Source organism: Kryptolebias marmoratus, linkage group LG1, assembly GCF_001649575.2.
Source record: "Kryptolebias marmoratus isolate JLee-2015 linkage group LG1, ASM164957v2, whole genome shotgun sequence".
NCBI classification, from domain to species: domain Eukaryota; kingdom Metazoa; phylum Chordata; class Actinopteri; order Cyprinodontiformes; family Rivulidae; genus Kryptolebias; species Kryptolebias marmoratus.
In genome coordinates this window covers 21,497,612-21,524,386 of record NC_051430.1, presented here as the reverse complement: position 1 = coordinate 21,524,386, position 26,775 = coordinate 21,497,612, and the positions used below count along the sequence as shown (strand labels likewise).

Genomic DNA, 26,775 nt, shown 5'->3' with positions numbered 1-26,775 from the left:
AGTGAGAACAATTTGCAAGCAATCCAGCTTACATCACATCTCAGCTTTAAAAGCTCAACTCCACACTCTCTATTTCTGAATTGAGAAAGCTCCTCGGATGAGAAGCGAAACGTCTTCAGCTACAGAATAGAAGTCCAGTTGTTTTTGTTTTTTAACTTTTTTTTTTAACTCTTTAAGGAGCTCACTCATCACAGGCCCAGTCTGCTGCGACTGGTCAAAAACATGGTGGAGAGTGAATCAGCAGCTCACTGTGCAGCTCCTGCTGCAGCATAAACTAACTCAAAGTGATAACAATCTGCACAGGAGGAGAAATGGGAGAAGGAGAAAAAACAACTTCCCTTGATATGAAGAAGCAGCTCCTTAAAACAGCATAGTTTTGTCAAAACAAGCCAGACTGGTTTGTTATTTACTAAAATAATTTGAATCAAAGAAAAAAAAAATCACTTGTAATCATCTGCTTCCAAATGCACTTCCTCGAGGGCAACTTCCTCAGGTGACTCAGTGATACATTTCCCTTTATTTAGATCCGTGTTGTTATTTAGCCATAACACAACACAACCCAATCAGTCATTAAGTTGGTGGTACACGTCACTGTAACTAAACAGAGCATCAGGTGACAATCAGCTAACGTGCTGTTTCAATGCGTTCAATCAGCTGCTACAGACTTTATATAAAATATGACACATAATAAGCCTAATGGGTGATAGAATAAAAAAAGACTGGCAGACAAGAAGCCCCCCCCTCCTCTGATGTGGCCTCTGGACTTCAACCTCCTAAACCTCTCGCATTACACAACAGCTTATATCATACAACGAATGAAAGGGGAAGACCCAGAAACCTGAAGAGATGATATGACTGGTTTAAAAAAAAACAACATAAAAAATGTGAGTAATCTCGTTTTTCCGTCCAGTCTTAGACATTCTCTGGAAAAAAACAAAACAATAATAATTTACCTACAATATGATATGAATCCTTTTAAGAAATAAATACGACTTTTCCAACTTCTGCTAATAAAAACAGACATAAAACTATTTGGTCAACATGACTTTAAGATCTCATATGAAATGTTCTCTTATACAATGTATCCACCCATTTCCCCTTTTCTCAGACCTTGGGATGATTGATTAGTTAGTCCTGCAGCAATTAAAAAAAAAAGAAAGCTAATTATAAGTGAAAACAAATCCGTCGGCCAAAATGCTGTAAAAGTACAACAACTGATTTGCTCTTGTATGAGCCAGAGTCATGTGATTAGCACAAGACCTGACAATAAATTTAGTCACACCCTCATCTTGGTTTGCCGACAAGTCATTCAGCAGTGACATCACCGGTCATAAGACTGCACGCATTAATCAGTTCTGTGCATAAACAGAACAATTACAAGAACAATTACTCATTTTAACATAACAGCAGCCGTGTTTAATGTGTCTGACACATTTTCCTTAAACAGACGGTTTAAAACTAACTTCAAAAATGATTTATTGAGAAAAGCATGACTGTAAAGTTAGTCTTACTTCCCTATTTGCCCTTTGACACGAGCTGTATTCGAGCTGATCTGGACTCCGGGCTCTGATTTAGGAGCAACATGGAGAAGAAAAAAACGAGCTACAGAAATATCACCTCTGAATTTCAGGCTTCAAGAAGACTGAACCCAAATATTGCTGCTCTGGTTTGTCCAGTCTGAATGCATCCACGAGGGAACGTGTGATCAGACCTTTTTTCCCCTTTGCTTACCAGAGAGAATAATAATAATAATAAAGCTACATCAAAAGTTTTTCTTTCCATGTTCCTGGAGATTAGCGCCATTTCCAGAACGACTTCCCCTTTGACACTGTATGCGGTCTGCTTTGCTTGTACATAATGTGTGGCCCAACAACGCGCAGATTGGCCCCGTGACTCACTTCTCTAATCACTCCTCAGTCACGGGATCCCTGTGGGGGTCGCTCTCCTGCACCTCCTCAGCTGCTCACCCTCCTAATCTCTCCTGGGAATCTCATCTTGTGGCCGAGGAGCAGCGAGGCTTACACAACGCTCACACCACGTGCCTCCTCTCTGGAATCTGAGACAACGTTCCCAACTGATGGCTCTTGATCCGTGGCGAAGGTTGGAGCTGGCCCCCGGCAGGACCGGTTAGTACGGTCCCTTAGACCACATTCCGCTTCAGTAGGGCTTGTGGAAGGTTTGCACACACGGAAGAGGAGCGTTGCAGATGTTTCTGCTCAGGTGCTTCCAACCATTCAGAGCAAATTAAACCTTTCCCCGTCTGATTTTCCTCTATAAAAATCATCCAACAAATTATTTGTTGTTATGCAAAATGGCAATTTACTCAAATAAATTGGACCTTTTAGGAAGAACTGTGTTTGTTTTCCGTTTTGAACACTAAATTAAATGTTGATTTTTCGGAGAAAAGTGCACTCAGCACGACTCACTGACGTATTTGACAAGGAAAAATAAACTAAAGTAAATTAAAAAATAAATATAACCTTAAGGAGGATAATAAAAACACCAACAAACATGAAAAAGAAAAGGAAGGACCTTCTGTTGACTAAACACGAGCAGGTTTAACCGATTTACACAACTGAGCTTTAGCTGTTGGGAAAACAAGTGTGGACACGTGTGGGTTATAAGTTTTTTTTAAAAGATCTTTTTAGGTGATAAGTGTAAAGGATTGCTGCTTTGCAATGAGAAAAAAACTACTATACATTCATACTTTTTGCGCAGTGGTGGAAATATACTGTTTTTGTTAGTATTTGGTTAAAAAAAAAAAGCAAAGGTTAATTGTGAAATACAGGGAAAAAAAGACAACACTAAGCCTTTAAGATGGACTCAATCAAAATGAAAGAGTCAACAGAGAGAGAACCATGAGACTAAAGAGCAGGAAGAAAAATAGGGAAGTGAACATTCAAATGAAGCATCAATCATGATTGTTTTCTGCACACAGATGGGTCCATCACACTGGAACAGGTTCATTTTGTCCTTTAACAGCTTCTCTGCTCAGAAGGACTCGGAGAAAAACACACAGACAGAGCTGACTGGTCATAAAACTAAAGTTGAAGAAGAGCCAGGTTTGACCTTTGATCAGACTGGGACAGGGCGGGAGTCCACTTGGACTGGCTGGAAACGACCCAACAGAGTGTGACGGGTCAGAATCCGTCCGAGTTTCCTCTTAATGGCAAAAGAACAATGTCTGGCTTATTACAAATAAAAAAAATTAAAAAAAAACAAGGATGTACCGCGACAGGGCTGAACGGAGGCTTCAAGGGTGTGTATCAGCTTTGATTTGCTCCAATCACACACACACACACACGCAATATTTAATTTTCATTTAGACTAAATCTATTTTAAAGCGCACAGACACGCTGCCTTAGAATAACCTCGGTCTAAATTCAATCACAGCAGGCGGCCAGATAAACAAACAAACAAACAAACAAGTAAACAAACAAACACCATGAGAGCTGAAGCGGCTCACCCAGAACACCAAGCTGAGGAAGATGAGGATGGTCTTCGAGGTGAAGATGCCGCAGTCCATGTCGTCGAGCGGAGCGGAGCAGAAGAGGACGAGAAGAGGGAGACACGGTTCGGTTTTTATCCGTCAGAGAGCCGAGGTGAGCCGCTCCTGCTGCCTCAGTCACAAGTTGGGTCTGACTGTGATCACATGGTCACATGACTCACAGGAGAGGGAGAGAGAGAGAGGGAGAGAGAGAGAGAGAGAGAGAGAGAGAGAGAGAGAGAGAGAGAGAGAGACCAGCCCCCCCCCATCACTCCCTGCCTGATTGGATCAAAACAAACCTTCACATCAGGCCCATTTTTTTCCTCCCTGGGAAGAATTCCGGGGGAAGCCTTGAGTTAATCAGGACACAACAGACCCACCTGTACTGCAGCACTGAGAAACAGTCCTGATGTTTTGGTCTGAGGGTTGGTTTCAGGCGTTCATGATTCTGTGAACTGGCTCTGAAGGTTAACTGGATGAACATAACCACTTACTGTATGCCACTACCAAACGCATCCAAAAGGGAATTCCCTGAAAACAACAACAGGAGTGTGCCTTTATCGCTCAGTCGACAGCTCATATTTTACATAGATTCCTGATTGTTGTTTAGTTCAGTTTTAACTCTATCATGATTTCATTTAGATTATCTTAGCTACTATTTTGACTATCTTAGCTCATGTTTAGATATGTTTAGTTTCATGACTTTATTTAGATTATCTTATATTTCATTTATATTATACATGATTGATGTTTTTTATTTCTGTATTTCTATATTTGACTTTGATGTTTTTGTCTGTATTTGATGTTGTTTCTGTGTTGTAAAGCACTTTGGATTGCCTTGCTGCTGAAAAGTGCTATAGAAATAAATTCCACTTCACTTCACTTGGACAAACAAATACCTCCACTTTTTAAGTTTAGAAGAAAACTCCACTTCCTCATTCGACTCTGTTAACCTTTAGGTTTTAAACCAAATCTGCACACAAACAACAACAGCAAAAAGACTCACTTATAATCCTACATCCCTTACTTCTAATAAATGTATAAATCCAACTAAAGAGGTCTTAAACACAAGTTCCAGTTAGCTTTAAAGCATCTCAGCCACGTCAAGCGAATCCAGGCTCTGTCTGTGGAGACAAAAAACGGACAGGAAGTCACGAAACAGAAGAAAGTTTTTCACACTGTGAGCATCAAGTTAAAAACCAAACAACAACTTGTCAGACATATAAAGCCGAGGAGCTGGGATATAAACCATGACGCCTTTAAGATAACGCTGGTCGTAAAGATTTGGTCCTCGTTAGGCAGTCCAGTCATGTCAGGCAGGCTAAAAAAATGCTCTGATTTTGGTAAATAAAGGCAACTGTTCTGAAACCTAACCTGATTCGGCTCTGAAAAGAATCTGACAACATTTGGTGCTTGGTGGGGAGATAGTCTTAGGGCTTCAGAGAGGCCATTTTAAAATGTTCACAGAAATCACAGATATGATTGGACTTAGTCAGTAAAAAAACACGCACACTGATAGTAATCACAGTCAGTGCAGGCTGAGCTGTTCTGGTTAGGAGGCTTACATCACCTCTAACAGGAATTATAACACATCATCAGCTCTGGAGCTACTTGACAAAACACTCCCCAAATACTCATGTTGTCGTGTTTCAACTGATCAATCCCTAATCCCAAAAGATATATTTAATTAAAAGCTTCATTCCTTGTAGGAATGCATATCACCCGCATCATCTTGTGTTGAGAAATGATGAAGTTGTAGCCAATTTGGTCAAACCTTGAAAATAACTTTATGTGCAACGTCATGCAATCTTGCAAGAAGACTCTCAGCTACGGCCACATCAAATATCAGCTCAATATCTGTAAAACTGACTGACTTACAGCCAGTTTTGTGTTGGCTAACGTTGATTAGCTGTGGCGGCCATCTTGAATTGAACTGCCTCCAAAAGTTAATTAGTTACAGAAGTACATTCAGTGATTACTTTCGGAGAGTTTCATTAAAATTCATCCTGGGGTTCATGAGATATTTTACTAACAGACAAACAGGGTTGACACCAACAGTTAACGCTAAAGTTTTGTACAAACATTTTTTCACAGTAAGTAGTACTTGGAGTATGTGTTGTGAATGACTCTCAGCTACTACCACACCAAATCTTATCTCAATATATGTAAAATTATTTAAAATACAGACATATTTGTTTTCTAAGTTCAATTGGCTATGGCGGCCATCTTAAATTGGGTTGGCTCCAAAAGTTGATCACTTATAGATGTACAGTCAGTGGTTATTTCCTGAAAGTTTCATTAAAATCTGTTGAGCAATCTATGAGATATTTTGCTAACAGACAAGAGTTGACTGAAAGTTCTTAATGGTAAAGTTTTAAACAAAAGTTTTGGATAATCTTCTAGTGCTTTGAATATGTGTTGAGCATCAGTTTCAGGGACTACGAGACCAAATTTCAGATCAACATCCAGAGAAATGGATGAATTATAGACATTCTTTTAGGTCACTTGGCTGTGGCAGCCATCTTTGCTGACTTTAAATGTTATTCAGTTATATACGTACATCCAGTGATCACTTCTTGCAAGTTTCGTTAAAATTCGTCCAGTGGTTTATGGTATATCACCTATAACACCAATAATGATTTCAGGGTCCAGTCCAGCTGAGGTAGGTTTTCTCGTTACGTTGCCTCACCCGTCCTCCCTTAAACAACTCCCCCTCTGTGACGCTCCCAGCTGGGAGGAGGATTTGATCCAAGGGACTTTTCTTTGTTCAAGCCAAGCATTCTGCAAATTAGCTCCAAAGAGTTCAACATTTCTCTTGACAGAACCTTATCGGAAATGTTCAAAACGAGAAGCAGCAGCTGCTGTCAGCTGCCTTTTAATGTCTGTGTTTATTCAAAGAGGTACCTCTGCAGCTCAGATTTTCCACTCCTGCTTGTCCTAAAATAACCTTATTTACGGCTTGTTTAAATAAACACGGCACTTTTTCTTTTAAACACCCATTCGTGTTTTGCGCAACTATATAAGTTCTGCTTTCCTTCTTATGACATGCCTTTTGTCATTTTGTTCAACTGATTTCCCATTGCTAAACGTATACTGTCGTAAAGTCAGAAATTGTTTCCCAACATTTTACTGGGTCAGACAAGCTGGTTTTGTTTTCCTTTAGTTCTTTGAATAATATCTGTTTTCTTATTTGTCCTATGAACTGGACAGCAGGTGACACTGTTCAACCCCAACACACTCACATGACCTGTGACCCCTGATGATCTGTAGCTACTAGAAGAAAACATTTTGTCTGGTTGATCACAACGCCTAGGGAGAAAGAAAAAAATAAAGTACTCTTCCTTTTAAATAAGGCTCGTTTAGAACAGAAAATCTTACCAATCAAAGCAGTTAATTAAAATAATATTAAATGACGTAATGGTTTGTTTTCAATCTATTATTTTAACAGTGTATCTAAAGAAGAGAGTTGTGTTCAGGGGTGTTGAAGCCTTTCAATACAAGTTGCCAAATATAACGCCTGACACGTTGAATGCCCTGTCAGTCATGATGCTTTTAAACATTTTTAAAAAAAGAGACGGTCAGCTGGACTGGAAGGACTTCGGCGAAGAACCAAAAGTCTCGAGATTAAATTCAAAGTTAAAGTTTCTTTAACAATAAAACTGCGACACATTCATTTTGTGGACACCAAACACACGTGTGTGACTTCAGATTTACACAATAAAATGTACAGTCCCTGTGAGATGACACAGAGTCTCCCCTGACAGGACAAAACCAGAACTGCACGACCCCAGAAACATACTTTGTCTTAATAATTTGTGTTTGGATCTTCGCCTGCGACTGGAGGAGGCGCTATCAGTGCTCAACAGAAGGCCAGACTTCTCCCTAACATCCAGACACATAAATGTCTTATCTCTCACTCATAAACAAACAAACAAACAAAAAAAACTTCAGGAGAGATCGGGAGAAAACATCTGTTTGGTTTTTCAGGGGCTTTGATCAAGTATCTTGTAAATGCATCGCAGAAAATTTCCTGTCATACCTGCAGGGTTTTATCTGTTCATAATCAGACGAATACTATAATATATGTGATCAAACACAAAAAAACACTGAAAACATTTCAAAACATATAGAGATTCTTTTATTTACACAAAAGACTGCATAAAAATAGATGAAATTGCAATTTTTTTATAAAGTAAAAGTAAAGAAAAGAAATAAAGTTACTAATATAGAAACTGACCTGCTGTTTACTTTGAATATGTTGGTTGTACAAATACTGTGTAAAAAATACTTTTGCTTTTAATAAGTTGCTTTTTCTTACTGAATTTTAAGGGTTTTTTTAATTGTGTTCATTTAATATTCTCTGTTGTATACCAGAAAAGAAAGCACTATGTTGATTTAATAAGTAGATTTTATGCATAATCCGATGAAAGTTCAAAAGTGTTTAATATTTTATGGCATGACATTCTTTAATAAATAACATGACACCATAAACTGATGCTTGAGAAAGAAAGAAACACATTTAAGATAAGGCAAGTGCATTACTCAATGATAAAATGAAAGAAAAACTAAAAAAAAAATTAATCTTAACTTGTTGTTATTTGTTTTCCTCCCTACTCTTCTCCTGGCTAAAATCCTTTTAAATTTTAAGTCTTGGAAACATTGTTTTTAATCTTTAATGCTCCTGTGACACTTATATAATTTAATTTACTGCCAGTGATACTTTTCCCTTCATTCTGTCAGTAAAAACTACATTTTTATTGTTGCAGATAATTCTACATACGGACAAGCTTCATGACTTTATGATAACCCTCTCCTCAGCAAAAAGACAGCTGTGTTTCTTTGCTCATCTTTAAGTCGATTTTTTAGGCAAATGAAACAGAAATAAAACTAAACTTTGACAACAGTATTTCAGAAACATTACACTGTTTAAGCCTATTTAATCATAACTCTGTACACTTCATTATTTTAGAGCTGTAACCCTGTAAAATGTCCAAAACACACATCTTCACTTCCAAATGACAACTGCCTGCTTGAAAATAGACGAGAAAAAGGCAAAATATTTGATCAGGTTTGGACTAAAAAGGCAGATATGTGAAGCTAAGGATGTGTGTGATTTTTTAATGTGCTTTGTTGTAGATGTTTCGCTTTCTGCTCAGAATTTTTACAGAATTATCCTCTTCAAGAAAACACAATGTTTATCATGTCAGAGAAGGTGGAGGAGATTCTCTCAGCAGAGGTGGGGCTGACTCTCCACGGTTCTCATCGTGGTTTCTTAAGGCCGGATCGCTTCAAGGAGGCCAGCAGAGATAACACTCTGTCCTTCCATCTCTGCGACCTTCACTGACCTGATCCTGCGGGTCCAGCTTCACGATGTCTTCTGCCATCGCTCTGCCTCCGGCATGTCCGGTCAAATCTCCCAAAAAGAGGGCCAGGTCCCAGAAGGGGACAGTGTCGGCCCTGATCCTGAGGGCTGTGTCCGGCTCCGCACAGCGCGGCGGAGTGTCGCTGGCTGCCATGAAGAAGGTGCTGAAAGCCGGAGGATATGATGTGGTGAAGAACAAAGCCAGGATCATCGTGGCCATCAGGCGTTTGGTGAACAAGAAGTCTTTGGTGCGGACTAAAGGCAGCGGGGCGTCCGGCTCCTTCAAGCTGAACAAAAAGGCCCCGAAATCTCGTAAGAGGAGGGTGGTGAGAAAGAAGAAGCCAAAGAAGGCCAAAAAGGCAAAGATGACCAAGAAGGCGGCCGGAGGTGCCAAGAAGTCACCTAAGAGGAAGAGGAAGGCAAAGAGCCCCAAGAAAGCCAAGAAACCTGCAGCCAAAAAGTCCAAGAAGCCAAAGAGACCCAGGAAGACCAAGGCCAGGTCCACCAGAACCAAGGCTGCTGCCAAGAAGTGAAGGCTGCTCCTCCATGGAGCCCAGAGGCATTTCTCCAGCCTTTCAGTCTGTGTGGACTAAAATGCCCTTAATGCATTGAGTTTGCTTCAGCTACTTTTATTTTTTTTCTATTTTTAAGTAAATTCTAAACTTGCTGTTTTACTTTCTTCTCCTAGCCTGCCTCCTGTTCCCCTTCTCACTGTTACGCTTATGCTCTGATCTGTAAAAGACTGAAATGCATCATTGGAAATAAAATACACAATACTTTAAAGAGTATGGAATTGAATGTGTTTTTTTATTTTATTTTTCGTCATAAATAATTTAACTTTTCTGCCTTATTTGCATTGTTTATTTTGAGGAAAGTCATATTTTTTTAACTTACAGAAAATTTCAGTTTTTGTTTCATTGGTCATGTTTATTAGTTTTTTTTAGGAAACAAAACCTTTTTTGTACAGGCTGGCCCCATTATTCATTTGCTTCATTCCAGGAGCAATCACAAGAATTTTGGATTTCAGCAGCAGCTAAGATATAGTTCTTCAGAACAAGTAAATGCTGTGTTCGCTTAGACTTGAGCTGATGAAACCATTTACACTCGGTTACTTGCTGGATTCTGAGTGGATTTAAAGGCCAGGTAAACTGTAGGAGAGGGCTGTTGGCTTGTGGTGTGTGCATCTGATCTGCAAAACTTTGTTTTTCAGCACATCATCGCAACATCGCAAGAACAGATCCTCACAGCAAGAAGATCTTTTGGTTTCCATTTATCTCCAGCAGAAAGTGACTGAGTTTATACTAAATTCACAGAACAATGACTGAAAAAATGTTATGATCAATGTTCTTTCAGATGTTTTTTTTCTGTTATATTTGATAGTAATATGAGTTCAAACGAGTTTATTTATTTATTTATTTATTTCGAACAGACAGTAAAAAACAATCAAAAAAAAAAAAGAAAAGAAAATGAAATACAATGAAACAAACTTAAGAAATAAAATGTATAACAAAATTATTCTGCCCATGTGACATGCAAATTTGTTTTTTTTAATATTCTGTTCGAAAAAGAGCAGGTAGAAGATACATCTTATAATGTCCTGCCCTTTTCCTTCTCGTCAATTTATTATCAATTAAAAATATTATATTTGAAAAAATATTTGAAAAAATTGTGTGGGTATTTGTGCCTGAATATCTTCAGTAGTCAGGAGGTTTTGTGTCACCACCTGCTGGTTAAATTTACAACAGCAAGGGATAAGAAACAAATTAGATTCTTTTCAATTTTTTTCTATAACACAAGGGTTGTGGCAACTGATAAAGTATTTTTTTAAAAAAAGGAACCGTGTGGCAAAACTGGATTTAACAACTCAAACCACACACACAAAAAAACATCTCACTTCAACCTGGTCAGAACCCAAACAGAAACTGGATTAAGTTTCTGTCATCAGAGGGCACCAAGGAACATGCTGCTTCTCCTAAAATCAAAGACTGATTGAGTGATTTTTGTGTTTAATATACAAATAAATGATAACATTTGAAAGGCTCCTTCTTGTATTAGAGTGTACTTTTCACCACCCATCCATAATATCTATTCTTTCCATCTTTACCCATTTTTCTGTCTCGGGTCTTGGGACAGCTGGTGCTCATCTCCAGTGGTTGTTGTGCGAGAGGCTGGGGACACAATGGACAGGCTGCGAGTCCATCACAGGGCCACATGGAGGCTAACAAGACACACGTAAAACTACAAAACAACTTAAAGCTACAAATTAACTTAACATGCATGTTTGTGAACTGCAGGAAGAAAAAAAAAAATACGTGAACTCTACACAGGCCTCAGGCAGGAGACAACCTGCAGCCTTTTTGCTGTGAGGCAACAGCTCTAACTGCAGCATTCAGATACATCAAAACTTGATTTCATTCAGCGGAGCCAGTTAGCGAACAGTGGAAAGAGACATAAGAGACTTTCCTAATGACACACTTGGCATTATTCCGTGACATCAGCCACAGAGCACGGTGTACAGAAAAAGAGGCATAAGTCTTCATTCAGCACACATTCATTGGAATACAGAAGTTGTTTGGTTGAGAAAACAACAACAAATTAAACTGTGACATAATAATAAAAGTGTAGAGCAGTGGTCTCCAATCCTGGTCCTCGAGGGCCACCATCCTGCATGTTTTACTTGTTCCTCTGCTCCAACACACCTGATTTGAATCAATGGGTGATTAACAGGCTTCTGCAGAACACAAAGAGGTAATTTAACCACTGAATCAGGTGTGTTGGAGCAGAGAAACAAGTAACACAAGCAGGATAGTGGCCCTCGAGGACCAGGATTGGAGACCCCTGGTGTAGAGGTTTAATATCAACTAATGTAGCATTATTCTACATCAGAATGTCATTTAAAAAAGAGCTGTTTTATAAGCTTGAAAACTGATTTTAAAAATGGGCCCTCATTTGGCTCGCCATTAGCCTAGCCTGGATGAAGACTTTTGCCTCTTTCTCCCTACTCTGTGCTCTATGACTGATGTCACGGCAGAACATCACTTCAAAGTTGTGTAGACTGTTCCTTTATCTTGCCTGTATTTTGTGGACCTTGGATAGAACACACCAGGAATTCACTGAACTGTTGACGTTGAAGGATTAAATGCTTCGGGGGACATACCATGAGGTAGACTCATGTGATGCGTCAAACGTGAAAACTCCAACACTTCCTCTTATTAGACTATGTTTGGTACTTTCTGTTCCCTTTTAAAGGGGTAGATGAGAAATGCAAATATCGGATTTTGACCTTTTTGCTATTAGGTAAAGGTTGCATTTAAAAAAAAAAATTCTTAAATATATTTTGACGCAATTGCGTTCCTTTTTTTGTCCCCCTTTGCTTTTTTCAGTTAAACACTTTGTGTCTGTTGTCAGTGGGTGGAAAAGTAAAAAGATTATTTCTGAAATTCTGTCTGTAGTGTAATGGAAATGTGGTTTTGTCTTAGACCAGACAGCAAATTTCATTTGCTGAAATGAAACCAGAACCAAACTTGACTTCTGCTTTTTTTTAGCACACTGTATACAAAGAACTGATAAATCATACCTTTAAATCACTTGAATGATATGTAATGGAATAGAAACAAGTGAATTATGGTTTGAAATTATAGTTTATATATATATATATATATATTTTTTTTTTTTCCTTCCTGTGGTTATATTAAATTGAGATGAAATCAAAAACATGGATTTTAAGAAACAATTGCTAACAATGTTGATAAATCAACATTAGTTACTTGAAAACATTTTTTTAACATTATATATTTACCTAATTAAAGTTGTTTGTGCAGTCTACCTGAGAAAACCAAACAAGGAGAAACACAAGTGAAAACTTCCCACCGCCCTGTTTTAGTGGTTCAAGAACATGTTCCTCTTCGTCACATGATACCTAAAATAAGAGGAAGCAGGACTTGCTTTGCATGTATATAAAGTTGGCCCAGTCCTTATTTCTGTCAGAGTCATCATGAAGGCAGCACTGTCACTCCTGGGTGTCCTTTCTTTCTTTCAAATCTGTTCTTCAGATCCTCTGAGCCGACCGACCAACTGGCTCAGACAATGCAGAGCATCCACCAACCTCTCCATCACGGCACTGGAAGTGCTGCCAGGTGGAGGCTGGGACAATCTCCGGAACGTGGACGTGGGTCGAGTCATGAACCTCAGCTACTTCCAGTGTCAAACCACCGAGGACGGGCTTTACTTCATTCCAGATGAGGTGTTTGTCATCCCTCAGAAGGAGACGGGAGTGGAGACCAACTCCGAGATAATTGACTCCTGGCTGGAGCAGAAAAGCACCACATCTAACTCCATAAATGCAGACATATCCTTCTTCTCAGTGCTGAATGGCAAATTCTCTTATGAGAATATGAGGATGAAATCCCATCAGGTCAAAGACTCTTCAAAAACAGCGAGAGTCCAGGTGAGTCCCACCCTCTATTTGCTGAATATAAAATTAAAAGTGCTTTGTGACCTAAAGAAGAACTAATTTAACATGAACGTTTACTACTTTAACACTGCACATAAGTAACCTGATGAAAAAAATTAATAGACCTTAAATACTACTTCTTAAAAAGCCCCTTAATGCAGAATGAGAAATGTCTGTAAATAAACCTGGACACATTTGAATGGTTACATTCAAATAAATTATACACAGCATGTGAGAAAATTGAACACATCCTAATGATTACGATTTTTTCTTTCTAAAGGTCCGTAACTTCCTCTACACAGTTAAAGCCTACCCAGACTTCACACTGGATTCACGCTTCGCTCAGCAAGCCAAAGATATAGCTGATGCCATTGAAAACAACCAGACGAGGAACGCAGAGTATCTCTCAGAGAAGATGGTCCTGGATTATGGAACTCATGTTATCACTAGTGTTGATGCTGGGGCTTCCTTGGTGCAGGAAGACTACCTCTGTTCTTCATATGTGTCAGACAGTGAGTCAGACAGTTCAAACATCAAATTACAGGCTAAATTAAACTTTTTTGACAAACTCAAATTTGACATAAGCAGTCAAATTACCCAGCAGAGCTCTTCACTTAGAACATATCAGTCCAACATTCAGTACTCCCTCATTCAAAGTCATGGCGGCATACCTTTTTATCCTGGCATCACTTTACAGAAGTGGCAGGAAAGTACCACAAATAACCTAGTTGCTATTGATCGTTCAGGATTTCCCCTCCACTACTTCATAAACAAAAACACCTTCCCTGATTTGCCAGAACCTACAGTTGGCAAAGTGTCTCTAAGTGTGAATCAGGCTATAAATAGGTACTACAAAATCAACACCCGTCCTGGGTGTGTTGATGTCAGTTCAAAGAACTTCAACTTTCAGGCCAATGTTGATGATAAGTCCTGTGAGGGTCCCGCCACAAACCTTAGTTTTGGAGGTGTTTACCAAACTTGTTCCAAACTTACCCCAGATGCAGATCCTCTTTGTGAAGCACTGGCCCAGAAAAACATAGACACCGGTGACTTCTCCTGTCGTGCACCTTACTTTCCAACTTTACTGAGGTCAGAAGTGAGACAGCAGAATTACTCTAAACGAGAGTGTTACACAGAAAGTTATGGATGTGGACCCTTTGGGTTCTTCACATGCCACAGAGAAATATGCCAGAATGTGTACCCTGTTCGCTCTGCTCGTATCAACACCTACTGGTGCTCTGTGAATGGAAAAGCTCCTGATAACTCAGGGTACCTGTTTGGAGGCATTTACAGCCCTTCTCTCCTGAACCCCATCACCAAAGCCAAAAGCTGCCCATCAGACTTCATTCCAGTAAAGTTTCTATCAGATGGCCAAATGATCTGTGTGAGTAAGGACTACGAGATCGGCGCCAGATTCTCCGTACCATTCGGAGGCCTCTTCAGCTGTGAATCTGGCAACCCACTGGCTAAGAACCAGCACAGGTGTCCTCCAAAGTTCAGTCAGCACCTCGCCACGGTCAGTGATGGCTGTGAAATCCTTTACTGTGTCCAGTCTGGATTGTTCACAGGGGGTGAGCTGCTACCAATCCGCCTCCCTCCGTTCACTAATTCTCCTCTTATCAGCATGCGAGCCACCAACACAGTGATGGTGCTGACTGAGGGAGAAAACAGCTGGGTCAGAGTTGGTCAGACAAAGGCTTGGAAACTTGCAAAACCAGAAGAAATAAAGGAACTTGTTCTAAAGTTCAACCCAAAATTCAAAGAAATGTCGAGTGGGGAAAAAGCAGGGGTAGCGTTTGGAGTGATGGGCATGATGGTACTGGTCATTGTGGTTGTGTTTCTGATTAAGAAGAGGAGGAGGCTCTCTAGCATTAGGTCAAGCGGCTATGAAGAAATACATGAAGCGGTTGAGAGAGAAACACAGCAAGATGATGTATGAAAACAACCTCCAACAGAATCTAAGAGGCAATATTAATATCTCTTTGGGCTTACTGATTCTTTCCTGATCATTGCAGAACTTTTTATTCTTGAGCTTTGTTTTTAATTGTCTTTCAAGTTTTAAGGCTTAAGTTGTGAATAAATGTATTAATTTTTTGTCTAAAAATCTATGCATTATGTATTAACATTCTTACCGTCATACAGTCTATTGACAGACGAGGTTATGTGAATTTTGTCTTTCAACACAAAATGGTTTCTGCGACAAACAGAACTGATTTTTTTTCCAAATTCCTGAGTGAACCACTGCTGCCTTCATGTGGTTCAAATGAACATTGTAAGGCTGTTTATTTAGCAGTCTAATAACTTGGCATGCTTTGCACAGTTCTGTATGAACTTACTTTCAAAAACATTGCATAAAAATACTTCAGTATATATCTGATTAGCATTTTACTTTTAGTCATAAAATATGCATAAAAAGGTTTTTTTGACTTTTTGCATCATGCAATAGAAAGAAGTTTGATTTGTTTTAAATAATAATAATAAACTGTCTTCCTCTGTGTTATATCCCACTTGTCTTTTATGTCTCTGAACATGTAAAACTTCAAAATCTCCATGAAATTCCAACAACACTGAGACATTCAACACACACAATTACTCATGTGATGTCACTGAGTTTTTTGTTTACTTTAGAGAACTTATTGAGCTGTGTTCATCTTTTGCACATTTAGTTCCAAGTTTCAAGCTTTACTTTCATCACACAGAAAGTTTGATTTTGACAAATTTCTTCAGAAAAAACGAGAATTTTACATCACTCACATGTTAAATGTGCAGCAAAGTATCATGTCTTCTATGTCTGCAGGAGAAGCATTCCTTTATATAAAAAAGCAAAATAATACAACAACAACAAAAAAGAAAAACCTGCTGTGAGTAGACAGCCATTTGAGAAAAAGTAATATTTTGACAGCAGACAGTACAGATATAAAGCCATAATACATAGGGTAGCTCTTTGGTTATTTTTAGCATAGTAAACATATGCAAAAAGACATATACTGGATGTATATATAATTTTGCAGATATTATAATATTATTTTGAATTACTTTCAGTTGCAATAAAATTAAACATCTATATTTTTAGACGGGAAATGTAGTTCTTGCTGTTGTTCAGAAGATGGCGGTCTTTGTCTCTGCAAATTTGTTTAATTTTGCCCATCATTGCAGTTCCAGGAGTAACTACATCAACCTGTAAATAACGACAGATTTATATGAGCCATGTTTAAAAAAAAAAAATATATATATATATATATATATATATATATATATATATATATCACAACGTGACAGGTTGTTAATCTACACTGAAATAGGTTTGTGGATGGGATACCAAGGAAAAAGGTTTGATTACAAATAAAATTAAAGAAATTTCCCATAAAATTATCCATAAAATCTATCCAGCTAAGACATATAATTAAAATAGATTCAACAAAGTTATTAATATTAACTGTGTCTTCTATGAGGTAAATCCTGAAACTGTTGTTCACCTGGTTCGTACTCCTCATCTGTTAACTTATTTTGGCAGAAGCTATGTGACTTTATTCACAATAACACTGAAAAACATTTCTTTAATTATTAATTATTACATACAGAACTATTATGTGTTGTTATATATTATTATGCTGTTCTCAGCTTCTATTTTGTATTGTAAATAGTTCACTGTTATAAATAAATATTTAACTCAGCTCAAATTGTGCTTTCGTTTTTACTGAACCAGTTTCAAACCAGAACGTAATTGGGGCAGAGGGGAATTCCTCCTTTAGAGAGAAAAACAAAAACAATCTTCGCTGTGTTTCCACTACTTTTTTACTGTCACCTAGAATGTACTTCAAATAATATGAAAATGTATGCACTTTTATACAATTCAACCATACAGTGGAACAACAGATCAGAATTTTTGTTCCACTTTAAACAATATTTTATTCATTTTTTTTTAAGTATTGCCCCCATCAGTTTTACCTGACTTTTTAAACACACACTCACCAGGAAGAGCCCTAGAGTTAACTAGCAAGATTTATGTTCCTAGATCTAGATAAAATAATATATAAAAAAGGCTTTTCTGTGGCTATCAGGAACAAATTTGATCACCTATATTTCCCCTAAGACTGTAAACAAGACTGCTGAAGACTCATCCCTTCTCTATGTTTTCAACTGTGTTGTTTTTAAAGTGCTGTATAACTAAAATTGTAACGTTTTTGTATTGTCCCACTACGGGACTTTTCCATTTTAAACTGAATTATGTAAACACTTGTTTTACTGCAGCCCCACCTTCCTCAAGCTCAACTTTCTTTATACCTCTGCTGTCACGTGTTACATACCTCTATGTTTGTGTGGTTTGTTGGGGATGTTTGGGCTTTCCAAGCGCTTGTAGTTTCTTTTTATTTCTTGTTGCCCCCCTTCCTTCTTTCTTTCTTTATTTTTATGTTTATTTGTTTGAATGAATACTTGTTTTTGTGTTTCTGGTTGTTTGTCCAGTTGGATCATTTGTGCTTGGAGAAGTACATTGTTAACTTGAGACTGGGTGCTAAACAGTCTTTGGGTTGGTCCAAATGTTTCTGGTCCCATAGCTGAAGCATCGTGGTGAAGCAGTTTTAACATGTTGTGTTGAAACCTGGGATTCAACTTTATTTTCATTCTCTGCAGGTTTGCAGCTTTACAGACAGTAGTTTTAGAGGAATGACAGGAGTTAGGGCTGGGTTGTGATTAGTTATCTTCCTGTCACCAACAGGGGTTGCAATTTTTTATGACAAATATTCATGATGAGAAGAAAACTTGATCTTGTTAAAGTATATTATTCAAGGATTAGGATAAATTGTTTCACTAGTAAGTCTACATGAGATCACGAGGAGGCATGTGATGCAGCTGGAGAGTTTGTTTTGTGTAACAGACAAGGGGTGTGGTTGCTGTTGGCTTCTGAGAATCTTAGTGAAACAGGCCTGACTTGTCTGGGGGATGCATTATACCTATACCAGCTGGTAACGGCTGCTTTGCTGAGCTGATCTGATCTGAGCTCACCTCACAACCAGGAAACAACCGACACAGACAAACAAACCAACAGACATAACGGAAAACATAACTTCTTTGGCAGAAGAAACAATAGGGTCACATGTCAAAGCATAGACAAGTTTTTAACCAAGGGGTTACCTGTGCCCTTGACCCCACAAACCTAGAAATTAACAGGCATCATCTTTGACCCATGAGGTGTCCAGCTGTGCAGTTCAACATTTCTATATTACAAAAATGATCTAACTCATAAAAAAATCATTGTGTTCAAATGCCCCTTGAGTTCAGAAAAACCAAATGGTGTTGTATGTCAGTGTATTTAGGTGTGTTTCAGTACTTTGCAGTTTGATACTGTCAGCTGAAAAAGTCCATTACCTCTTGTCAGCAAGACTGCATTTACCAAACGTCTGCTCTTTTTCATTGTAGAAAGAGAACAGAAATTAAGTTCAGTGACAGTGTAACTAATGTTCTGTGATGAGGAAAGGTTTTTCTTAGGAGAGCTATGGCAAACCCTCAAGTCAAACTAATAAAAAGGGCATATGTATAAGCAAATCACTTCCCTGTGGGTACATTTCTAAAATGAAACTCACAGGAAGAGGCAGGGCTTCGCTTGAGCTTTATATAAGATCACTCCTGCCATCAGATCTGACAGAATCATCATGAGGACCGAACTGAACCTCCTGGTTGTTCTTGGTTTCTTTCAAACCTGCTCTTCAGTTCCTCTGAGGCGACTGACCAACTGGCTCAGACAATGCAGAGCATCCACCAACCTCTCCATCACGGCACTGGAAGTGCTGCCAGGTGGAGGCTGGGACAATCTCCGGAACGTGGACGTGGGTCGAGTCATGAACCTCAGCTACTTCCAGTGTCAAACCACCGAGGACGGGCTTTACTTCATTCCAGATGAGGTGTTTGTCATCCCTCAGAAGGAGACGGGAGTGGAGACCAACTCAGAAATAATTGACTCCTGGCTGGAGCAGAAAAGCACCACATCTAACTCCATAAATGCGGACATATCCTTCCTGCCAAAGCTGAATGGCAAATTTTCTGATGAGAACAAAAGAATGAAAACCCATCAGGTCAAAGACTTCAAAAACAGCCAGAGTACATGTGAGTTTTTATTACCTACTCCAAGCAGGTTATGTTTTCCATAGCACAGGTGCGTGCATCCATCTGTCCAACTACTCAAGAACTTATTAACAGGATTTCATGAAATCTACAGGAAAAGTCAAACATAGTACAAGGAACAAATTATTACATTTTGGTCATGATCCGGTCAAAGTTCAAGGTTAAAGGTCAAGGTCAGAGATCAGCCCATACTCTACCTGCAACTGTATAACAGGAATGTTAAACTTCACAGAATATGATCCAGATTGCACAAGTTTTTTATCACCCTGTGGCCTTGCTGGAGGTCTGGCTTATCGAGTATTTTTATTTTTTTAATGTTATCATTGTTTGGAAAGAAAACTAATAGGGCTTTGAGATCAAGTGAACAAATATTTATCTATTTTAATCCTTTACTGAAAATATCTATTTTGTGCAAAAATATCACATTGCTACAAATTCCATACAATGCAGTAGGTATAAGATAACTGATTATCTCTTTTTAAAATAGCCAATTAAGGAGAAAGTTTTCAAAACATATAAACTGGGCAATTTTCATAGCAATTTAATGTTTAAAGATAAAATAAAGTTTAACAATTTATGTACAGTATGTAAGGAAAACATCCTAATGATTATGATTCTTTCTTTCTAAAGGTCCGTAACTTCCTCTACACAGTTAAAGCCTACCCAGACTTCACACTGGATTCACGCTTCGCTCAGCAAGCCAAAGATATAGCTGATGCCATTGAAAACAACCAGACGAGGAACGCAGAGTATCTCTCAGAGAAGATGGTCCTGGATTATGGAACTCATGTTATCACTAGTGTTGATGCTGGGGCTTCCTTGGTGCAGGAAGACTACCTCTGTTCTTCATATGTGTCAGACAGTGAGTCAGACAGTTCAAACATCAAATTACAGGCTAAATTAAACTTTTTTGACAAACTCAAATTTGACATAAGCAGTCAAATTACCCAGCAGAGCTCTTCACTTAGAACATATCAGTCCAACATTCAGTACTCCCTCATTCAAAGTCATGGCGGCATACCTTTTTATCCTGGCATCACTTTACAGAAGTGGCAGGAAAGTACCACAAATAACCTAGTTGCTATTGATCGTTCAGGATTTCCCCTCCACTACTTCATAAACAAAAACACCTTCCCTGATTTGCCAGAACCTACAGTTGGCAAAGTGTCTCTAAGTGTGAATCAGGCTATAAATAGGTACTACAAAATCAACACCCGTCCTGGGTGTGTTGATGTCAGTTCAAAGAACTTCAACTTTCAGGCCAATGTTGATGATAAGTCCTGTGAGGGTCCCGCCACAAACCTTAGTTTTGGAGGTGTTTACCAAACTTGTTCCAAACTTACCCCAGATGCAGATCCTCTTTGTGAAGCACTGGCCCAGAAAAACATAGACACCGGTGACTTCTCCTGTCGTGCACCTTACTTTCCAACTTTACTGAGGTCAGAAGTGAGACAGCAGAATTACTCTAAACGAGAGTGTTACACAGAAAGTTATGGATGTGGACCCTTTGGGTTCTTCACATGCCACAGAGAAATATGCCAGAATGTGTACCCTGTTCGCTCTGCTCGTATCAACACCTACTGGTGCTCTGTGAATGGAAAAGCTCCTGATAACTCAGGGTACCTGTTTGGAGGCATTTACAGCCCTTCTCTCCTGAACCCCATCACCAAAGCCAAAAGCTGCCCATCAGACTTCATTCCAGTAAAGTTTCTATCAGATGGCCAAATGATCTGTGTGAGTAAGGACTACGAGATCGGCGCCAGATTCTCCGTACCATTCGGAGGCCTCTTCAGCTGTGAATCTGGCAACCCACTGGCTAAGAACCAGCACAGGTGTCCTCCAAAGTTCAGTCAGCACCTCGCCACGGTCAGTGATGGCTGTGAAATCCTTTACTGTGTCCAGTCTGGATTGTTCACAGGGGGTGAGCTGCTACCAATCCGCCTCCCTCCGTTCACTAATTCTCCTCTTATCAGCATGCAAGCCACCAACACAGTGATGGTGCTGACTGAGGGAGGAAAAAGCTGGGTCAGAGTTGGGCAGACAAAAGTATGGAAAGTTGCCAAACCAGAAGAAATCAAGGAAGTTTTAAAAAAAATTCACCCAGAGCTGAATCAGATGTCGAGTGGGGAAAAGGCAGGAGTAGCATTTGGAGTGATGGGTTTAACACTGCTGGTGGTCATTGTGGTACTGTTCTTGGTTAAGAGGAGGAGGATCTCCAGATTTAGGGCAAGTGGCTATGAGGAAATAGATGAAGAAACTGAGAGAGAGATAGAGCAAAATGATGCATAAAAAAAACAGATTGTTTAAAGGTTTATCATTTATCGTTTTAGTTCTCTGTTGCTCTCCGAAGTGTCCCTTCTTAAAATCTTAAGATCTTTTTCCTTTTAATCTACGGAAATCTTTTATTATGAATAATTTTTTTTTATCAGAAATATTGCATTATATACTAAAATTTAACATCATACTGTAAGGTAGGGGTCAAATTATGTGCATATTGTTCTTCAAAACATAAAAAGATTTTTTGCCAAAACGGGAACTCATTATCAAACTTTAAAGTTAAACACTGCTGTCCTCATGTGGCTTTAATGCACATTGCAGTGTCATTTGTACCTGTCCATTCATTTTGCATACTTTACTCAACTCTCTAAATCTAAAACAACACATAATTAATTAATTGATGGGCTTTTTCTTTTTTCCTATATGTAAAACAGTGCTTTAATTACTTTTTGCATTATGCTATGAAAACTGTCCATTCGAAACTTTTCTGAAATGTAATCAAATGCTAATAAAATAATTTGGAAAAATAAAAGTCTGCCTTCATTTTCATATTGTAGTATGCTATATCTGAAAAACTATATCATTTGCACTAAAAATCTCTTCATTTTGGTATGTAAAGTGTTGTTTTTTTCTCGCAACAATAACACCCAAAAAATAAAATTCTTGGAAGTATTTGACAACCTTGGCACATCTTTCAGTCTGCTTTTGGCATAAATGCTCAAGCTTCATGAGTATCATTCATTCATAGCCATTTTAAAAATCTACACTCAATTTTTAGGGTTCAGATTGAGAATCCTGCTCAGCCTCACTAGGAGTTTCAAGAAGTTCTGTTGAGTCCCTATCAATTCAAGTAGTTTCTTTTATAAAAGGGATTTCTTACGCAAGATATTGATACAGCACTCTAAAACACTGATTGTGCCTTGTCACTGTGAGTAGCTAGATTTAAACTAAGTTAACCTAAACTCTTTGTTAATAAGTGTGAAACATTATGGAGGACTGAAAATGTTTGTGTGGACCCTAGAAGTGCAATGTGGATGTTGTGAATATGCAGAAACCAGAGATGAAAGAAAACCTTCCATCCATTCGTCTTCTTTACCTGCTTTTCTGTTCAGGGTCACGGGTGAGTCTGTGCCTATCTGCTGTAGTTATTGTGTGAGAGACATGGTACACCCTGGGCAGATTGCAGGTCCATCACAGGACCACATAGAGACAAACGAGACAAACAAACATTCATGCTTTCACTCACACCTAGAGACAGTTTATTGTTACCAGTTAACCTAACATGCACATTTTCAGTCTTGAAGCGTGGAGACGTCTAATCACAGAACACTATTTCTCTAAATATAATAACAAGTCTGTGTTGGGCATGTTTGTCTGTAGACGAATGAAACCTTTTGCACACAGAAAAGATACACACTTATCTTCTTTGTCCACACAAGGAAAACCACACATTGCAATTACAACTATAAATAGACAATGGCAAAGCTGACCTCTTGATTTTTGTAAGGCTATCAGTAGAGTGCAAGGCCAGCTCAGACATAAAGGCAAGCGCACATTCAGTCCGACAGACATAAACATGGAGCGCAAACACAAGCATCTACACACACAGACACACATTTCCCATAAAGACGGCTCACATCATCTCTTCTCTTGTGGCTACACAAAAATCTCCCTCCCCCACACATGCACGTGCAAACACACATCAAGGGCTGTGTGGGATTTACGGAAATGGGTCTTGAGCATTAAAGCAAACCCACTCATGCAGAGGAAATTTAAAATGCCGTAGGGAAACAAAGACAGACAAGGGAAGGGAGAGAGTGCTGCACACACAGCTCTAAAACACGGGAACTCCCTCTTTTTCAAAAAAGCTGAGGACAAACCAAAGAGAGCACCCCGCAGGATTTCAGCCTAGCCTACCAGCGAGGCTAAAGCTCCCTTCAACCGTGACTTGACTTCCAGCTGGATCAGGACTTCAGTTTGTTTGCACCTTCATCGTTTTACAGCCATCTGTGCCATCAGTGGGGAATGTGAAGAGGAAGATTTAAATGTAACACCAGGAGGAAAAGCAGAAATATAACTGCCTGAAAGGCGGCACAAAGAAAATCTGGAAGACAAAACATAGAAAAATAAGGTAAGAGTACATGTTCTCTACTGGCCATCTTTTTTCTGCCTGTTTTTCGCTTTGATATCGCCCAACGGCAGGATTACTGCTGTTTACAAAGCACAGAAGATTTAAAGCTTATCGTAAACTAAAGTCTAACCCATATAAAGCTAAATACTTTGCGAGACTCTATATAACAGGACAAATGTTTTATTTTTATCCCCAATGTGTTTTGTCACATTTAGGTAACCATGGAAGCAGCAGGATACCAGCAGAGAAATCTTGTCCTGTTTATAGTGGCATTTGTAGTTACCCTGGAGGGCCACAGGGCCCTGGGTTGCCGGATTGGCACTGGATCAGAGTGTGAAAAGGCTCCTTTTGTCCCAGGCCACAACCTGGCTGGGGAGGGGTTTGATGTGGTGCGACTGCGTCGTACGGGAGCGTACGTGATCAATGTCAAAGCTCATCTGGGTGACAACCACACCTGCACACTGTGTCCAAACAGATTCCAGAATGGACAGGTGAAAACTGTACAACCAGCTGCTTGGTTTTCTCTTTTCACTCCTCTCATAAGATCTTCACTTTAGCCTAAATTCCTTTCTCTTCATTTGACCCAAACTGTTTATTTTTTTCCACCTTTGTCCTCATACTCTGCATTTCTCCTCTAACTGTAATATTCCCGTCTTCTCCCCCCCTCAGATTCAGAGGCTCCCAGCTGCAGTGCTCGACTGGCGTCCCTTCAGCCGCTGCAGCAAACAGCTTTCTAGTGCGCTCCACCACTCTGTGGACTCCCTGCTGCGCAGCTCCAACTCGCTGGTCAACAACAACTGGGGTTTGGGTTTGAGCCTGGACAACATCGGCCAGGCTGTGCTGGGAGGAAGTCGCTCAGATTTGGCCAAGTTTGCTCGCTCGCAGCACAGCGTGGACAAAGCCACGTTTGCCATTCATGAAATCAGTTGCACCTACTATAGGTAACCTTGTGGATGCATGGGGTGATTCTTTGTAAACAAGGCAGAAACATAGCGCAGTAACATTATTATACATTATTAACTTCTGAAAAATCAGTTACAGCATGCCAACAATTCACAGGCTGACACTAATTATATTTTTAAAAAATGTTTCGAAATTACTTTAGAAACAAAGTAAAGAAACACTGCTGCAAATACAACAGCTGCAGAACTTTAGACTTCACAGAAATCAGATTGTGAAGGAACAAAATGTGCCCTGAATCAGTTTTCATCTGAAGTCTACGAGCTTGCAAACTTTGCAGCATATTTATCTTCCGTTGCAGCAGATCACAGTCTTTGTTACAGAAAATCCAAGGCTATGTGGTCATTGTGTTATATCCCCATGCCTTTTGTTTTTGTAGCTACAGGCTGGCCGATCATCCCCAGCTGAGTACAGAGTTCACAAAGCATCTGAAGAGACTCCCACAGAGCTTGAACACAGTCCAGAACAGAGCCCTGTATAGACGACTCATAGACACCTACGGAACGCATTATATACACCAGGTCAGAGAAACCAGCAGGACACACAAGACCTTCATTATACAGTCTTTTGTACTCCACTATAAATGCTGTCAAATCTTTTTGTCTAGCAGTTTTGTGCAAAACAAAGCTAAAGATATTGTTCAGAGTTTTGATTCCTCATTGTGTTGTTTCCTAGGTCCAGCTTGGAGGTAAAGTAAAGCGAATCACTGCCTTCAGGACCTGCCTGGCCACACTGAAGGGCTTCTCAGAGTTTGACATTAAAAACTGTCTAAATCTTGAACTCCGTATGGCTCTAGGCTTTCTCCCCGCTAACGCATCTTTCTCCAACAAGTGCAACAACCTCCTGAAGGGCAATATGAGCATGGGCTTCTACCAGGGCTTCATGACACATAAGATTGAGGTAATTGGAGGAGAGCGGTATTTCCCTGACATCCTTTACCAGCAAGACCCATCAGAATCCTACCACAGTTGGATAAACAGCCTCCATGGCAACCCTGACGTGGTTTCTTATGCCATCTTCCCTCTGCATCATCTGGTGGAGGACACTCAGATCAGTGCTAACCTGAGGAGCATGGTCACAGAGTACATCAAAGAAAACCAGCTGGAAGAAGAGCAGCTCGGTTTGAAGAACTGCTCCCCGACTTCCAACGTTGACCACAACTGCTGTCCTTTAAGGGCCGGCAGAGGAACTCTGAGGTTGGAAATTCACAAAGCCGCAGGACTGAGGGCAGACACCTTCACAAAAACGGATGCATACGTAAAGATCTTCTACAGCGGTATGTATGAGGAGACTGAAACTGTGATGGACAACAACGACCCAGTGTGGAACGCCACATATGCTTTTGGCTCAGTGGAGCTGGGCCAGGAGTTAAGGTTTGAAGTCTGGGATAGGGATGTGCTTTATAATGACATGGCAGGGATATGTGTCGTCTATCCTGAGAGAGGAACTCATTCTTTAAGCTGTCAGCTGCGGAAAGGGGTTCTCTATTTCACCTACACCATTACATGTGACGCTCATTTGACAGGGTTCAGATGTGGACGATACTCTCCAAATGCTGAGTAAACTGTTGTTACACGATACTGTAAAGTGGAGGATTTTCATGCTCAGTTACATCAAACTTTTTTATTAGTTTCACGTTTTTCATGAAGTACTTGTAAACTGTAAATTTTACTTTTAACATTTTACCCTCATTATGTATAAAATACACTAAGATTTTACAAGATAACAAATGTCAGTTACATTCTGCATCAGTGTTTTATATTGTACACGTGTTCGAGTTCTTGTTCTGCTTTAATACAACATAAAATATTTAGATTTGTCAACGTTTTCTTTTCATAGTGCCCTTGTATATATGTGTGACATACAGGTGCTGGTCATAAAATTAGAATATCATGAAAAAGTAGATTGATTTCAGTAATTCCATTTAAAAAGTGAAACTTGTATATTATATTCATACATTACATACAAACTCATATATTTCAAAT

The 26,775-nt window shown here is 39.3% G+C and overlaps 5 protein-coding genes across 5 annotated transcripts in view; 4 read left to right on the top strand and 1 right to left on the bottom strand.

Moving 5' to 3' along the window:
- tspan36 (tetraspanin 36) overlaps positions 1-3,651 on the bottom strand; it is a 9,335-nt gene extending 5,684 nt beyond the window's left edge. Inside the window, exon 1 of the mRNA XM_017431325.3 lies at positions 3,467-3,651. Within this exon, the coding sequence (XP_017286814.1) occupies positions 3,467-3,526 (60 nt within the window). The 5' untranslated portion in view covers positions 3,527-3,651. The remainder of the gene's footprint in view (positions 1-3,466) is intronic.
- A 5,120-nt stretch (positions 3,652-8,771) lies between these two features.
- LOC108244798 (histone H1) lies at positions 8,772-9,637 on the top strand. The gene has a single exon (XM_017431283.3). It carries the CDS (start codon positions 8,858-8,860, stop codon positions 9,380-9,382), a length of 525 nt encoding a protein of 174 aa, XP_017286772.1. The 5' UTR covers positions 8,772-8,857; the 3' UTR covers positions 9,383-9,637.
- Positions 9,638-12,828: 3,191 nt separating this feature from the next.
- Positions 12,829-15,804, top strand: LOC108244785 (macrophage-expressed gene 1 protein). The gene is made up of 2 exons (XM_017431265.3): positions 12,829-13,296; positions 13,583-15,804. Exons 1-2 carry the CDS (start codon positions 12,844-12,846, stop codon positions 15,239-15,241), a joined length of 2,112 nt encoding a protein of 703 aa, XP_017286754.1. The 5' UTR covers positions 12,829-12,843; the 3' UTR covers positions 15,242-15,804.
- A 3,134-nt stretch (positions 15,805-18,938) lies between these two features.
- LOC108244786 (macrophage-expressed gene 1 protein-like) lies at positions 18,939-22,231 on the top strand. The gene is given in 3 exon segments (XM_017431266.3): positions 18,939-19,378; positions 19,380-19,404; positions 20,053-22,231. Coding segments are annotated over 3 exon segments (2,109 nt in total). The 5' UTR covers positions 18,939-18,953; the 3' UTR covers positions 21,712-22,231.
- A 1,160-nt stretch (positions 22,232-23,391) lies between these two features.
- prf1.5 (perforin 1.5) lies at positions 23,392-26,601 on the top strand. Its single transcript, XM_017431282.2, has 5 exons — positions 23,392-23,830; positions 24,046-24,321; positions 24,500-24,771; positions 25,170-25,311; positions 25,466-26,601. The coding sequence occupies exons 2-5, from the start codon at positions 24,052-24,054 to the stop codon at positions 26,351-26,353; spliced, it is 1,572 nt and encodes a 523-aa protein (XP_017286771.1). The 5' UTR covers positions 23,392-23,830; positions 24,046-24,051; the 3' UTR covers positions 26,354-26,601.
- Positions 26,602-26,775: the final 174 nt, after the last annotated feature.

Coding starts and splice junctions, on each gene's coding strand:
- LOC108244798 (XM_017431283.3), top strand. CDS start 8,858: ATGTCTTCTGCCATCGCTCTGCCTCCGGCATGTCCGGTCAAATCTCCC.
- LOC108244785 (XM_017431265.3), top strand. CDS start 12,844: ATGAAGGCAGCACTGTCACTCCTGGGTGTCCTTTCTTTCTTTCAAATC. Junction 13,297..13,582: donor CAAAAACAGCGAGAGTCCAG/GTGAGTCCCACC, acceptor TTCTTTCTAAAG/GTCCGTAACTTCCTCTACAC.
- prf1.5 (XM_017431282.2), top strand. CDS start 24,052: ATGGAAGCAGCAGGATACCAGCAGAGAAATCTTGTCCTGTTTATAGTG. Junction 24,322..24,499: donor ACAGATTCCAGAATGGACAG/GTGAAAACTGTA, acceptor TCCCCCCCTCAG/ATTCAGAGGCTCCCAGCTGC. Junction 25,312..25,465: donor GAACGCATTATATACACCAG/GTCAGAGAAACC, acceptor GTTGTTTCCTAG/GTCCAGCTTGGAGGTAAAGT.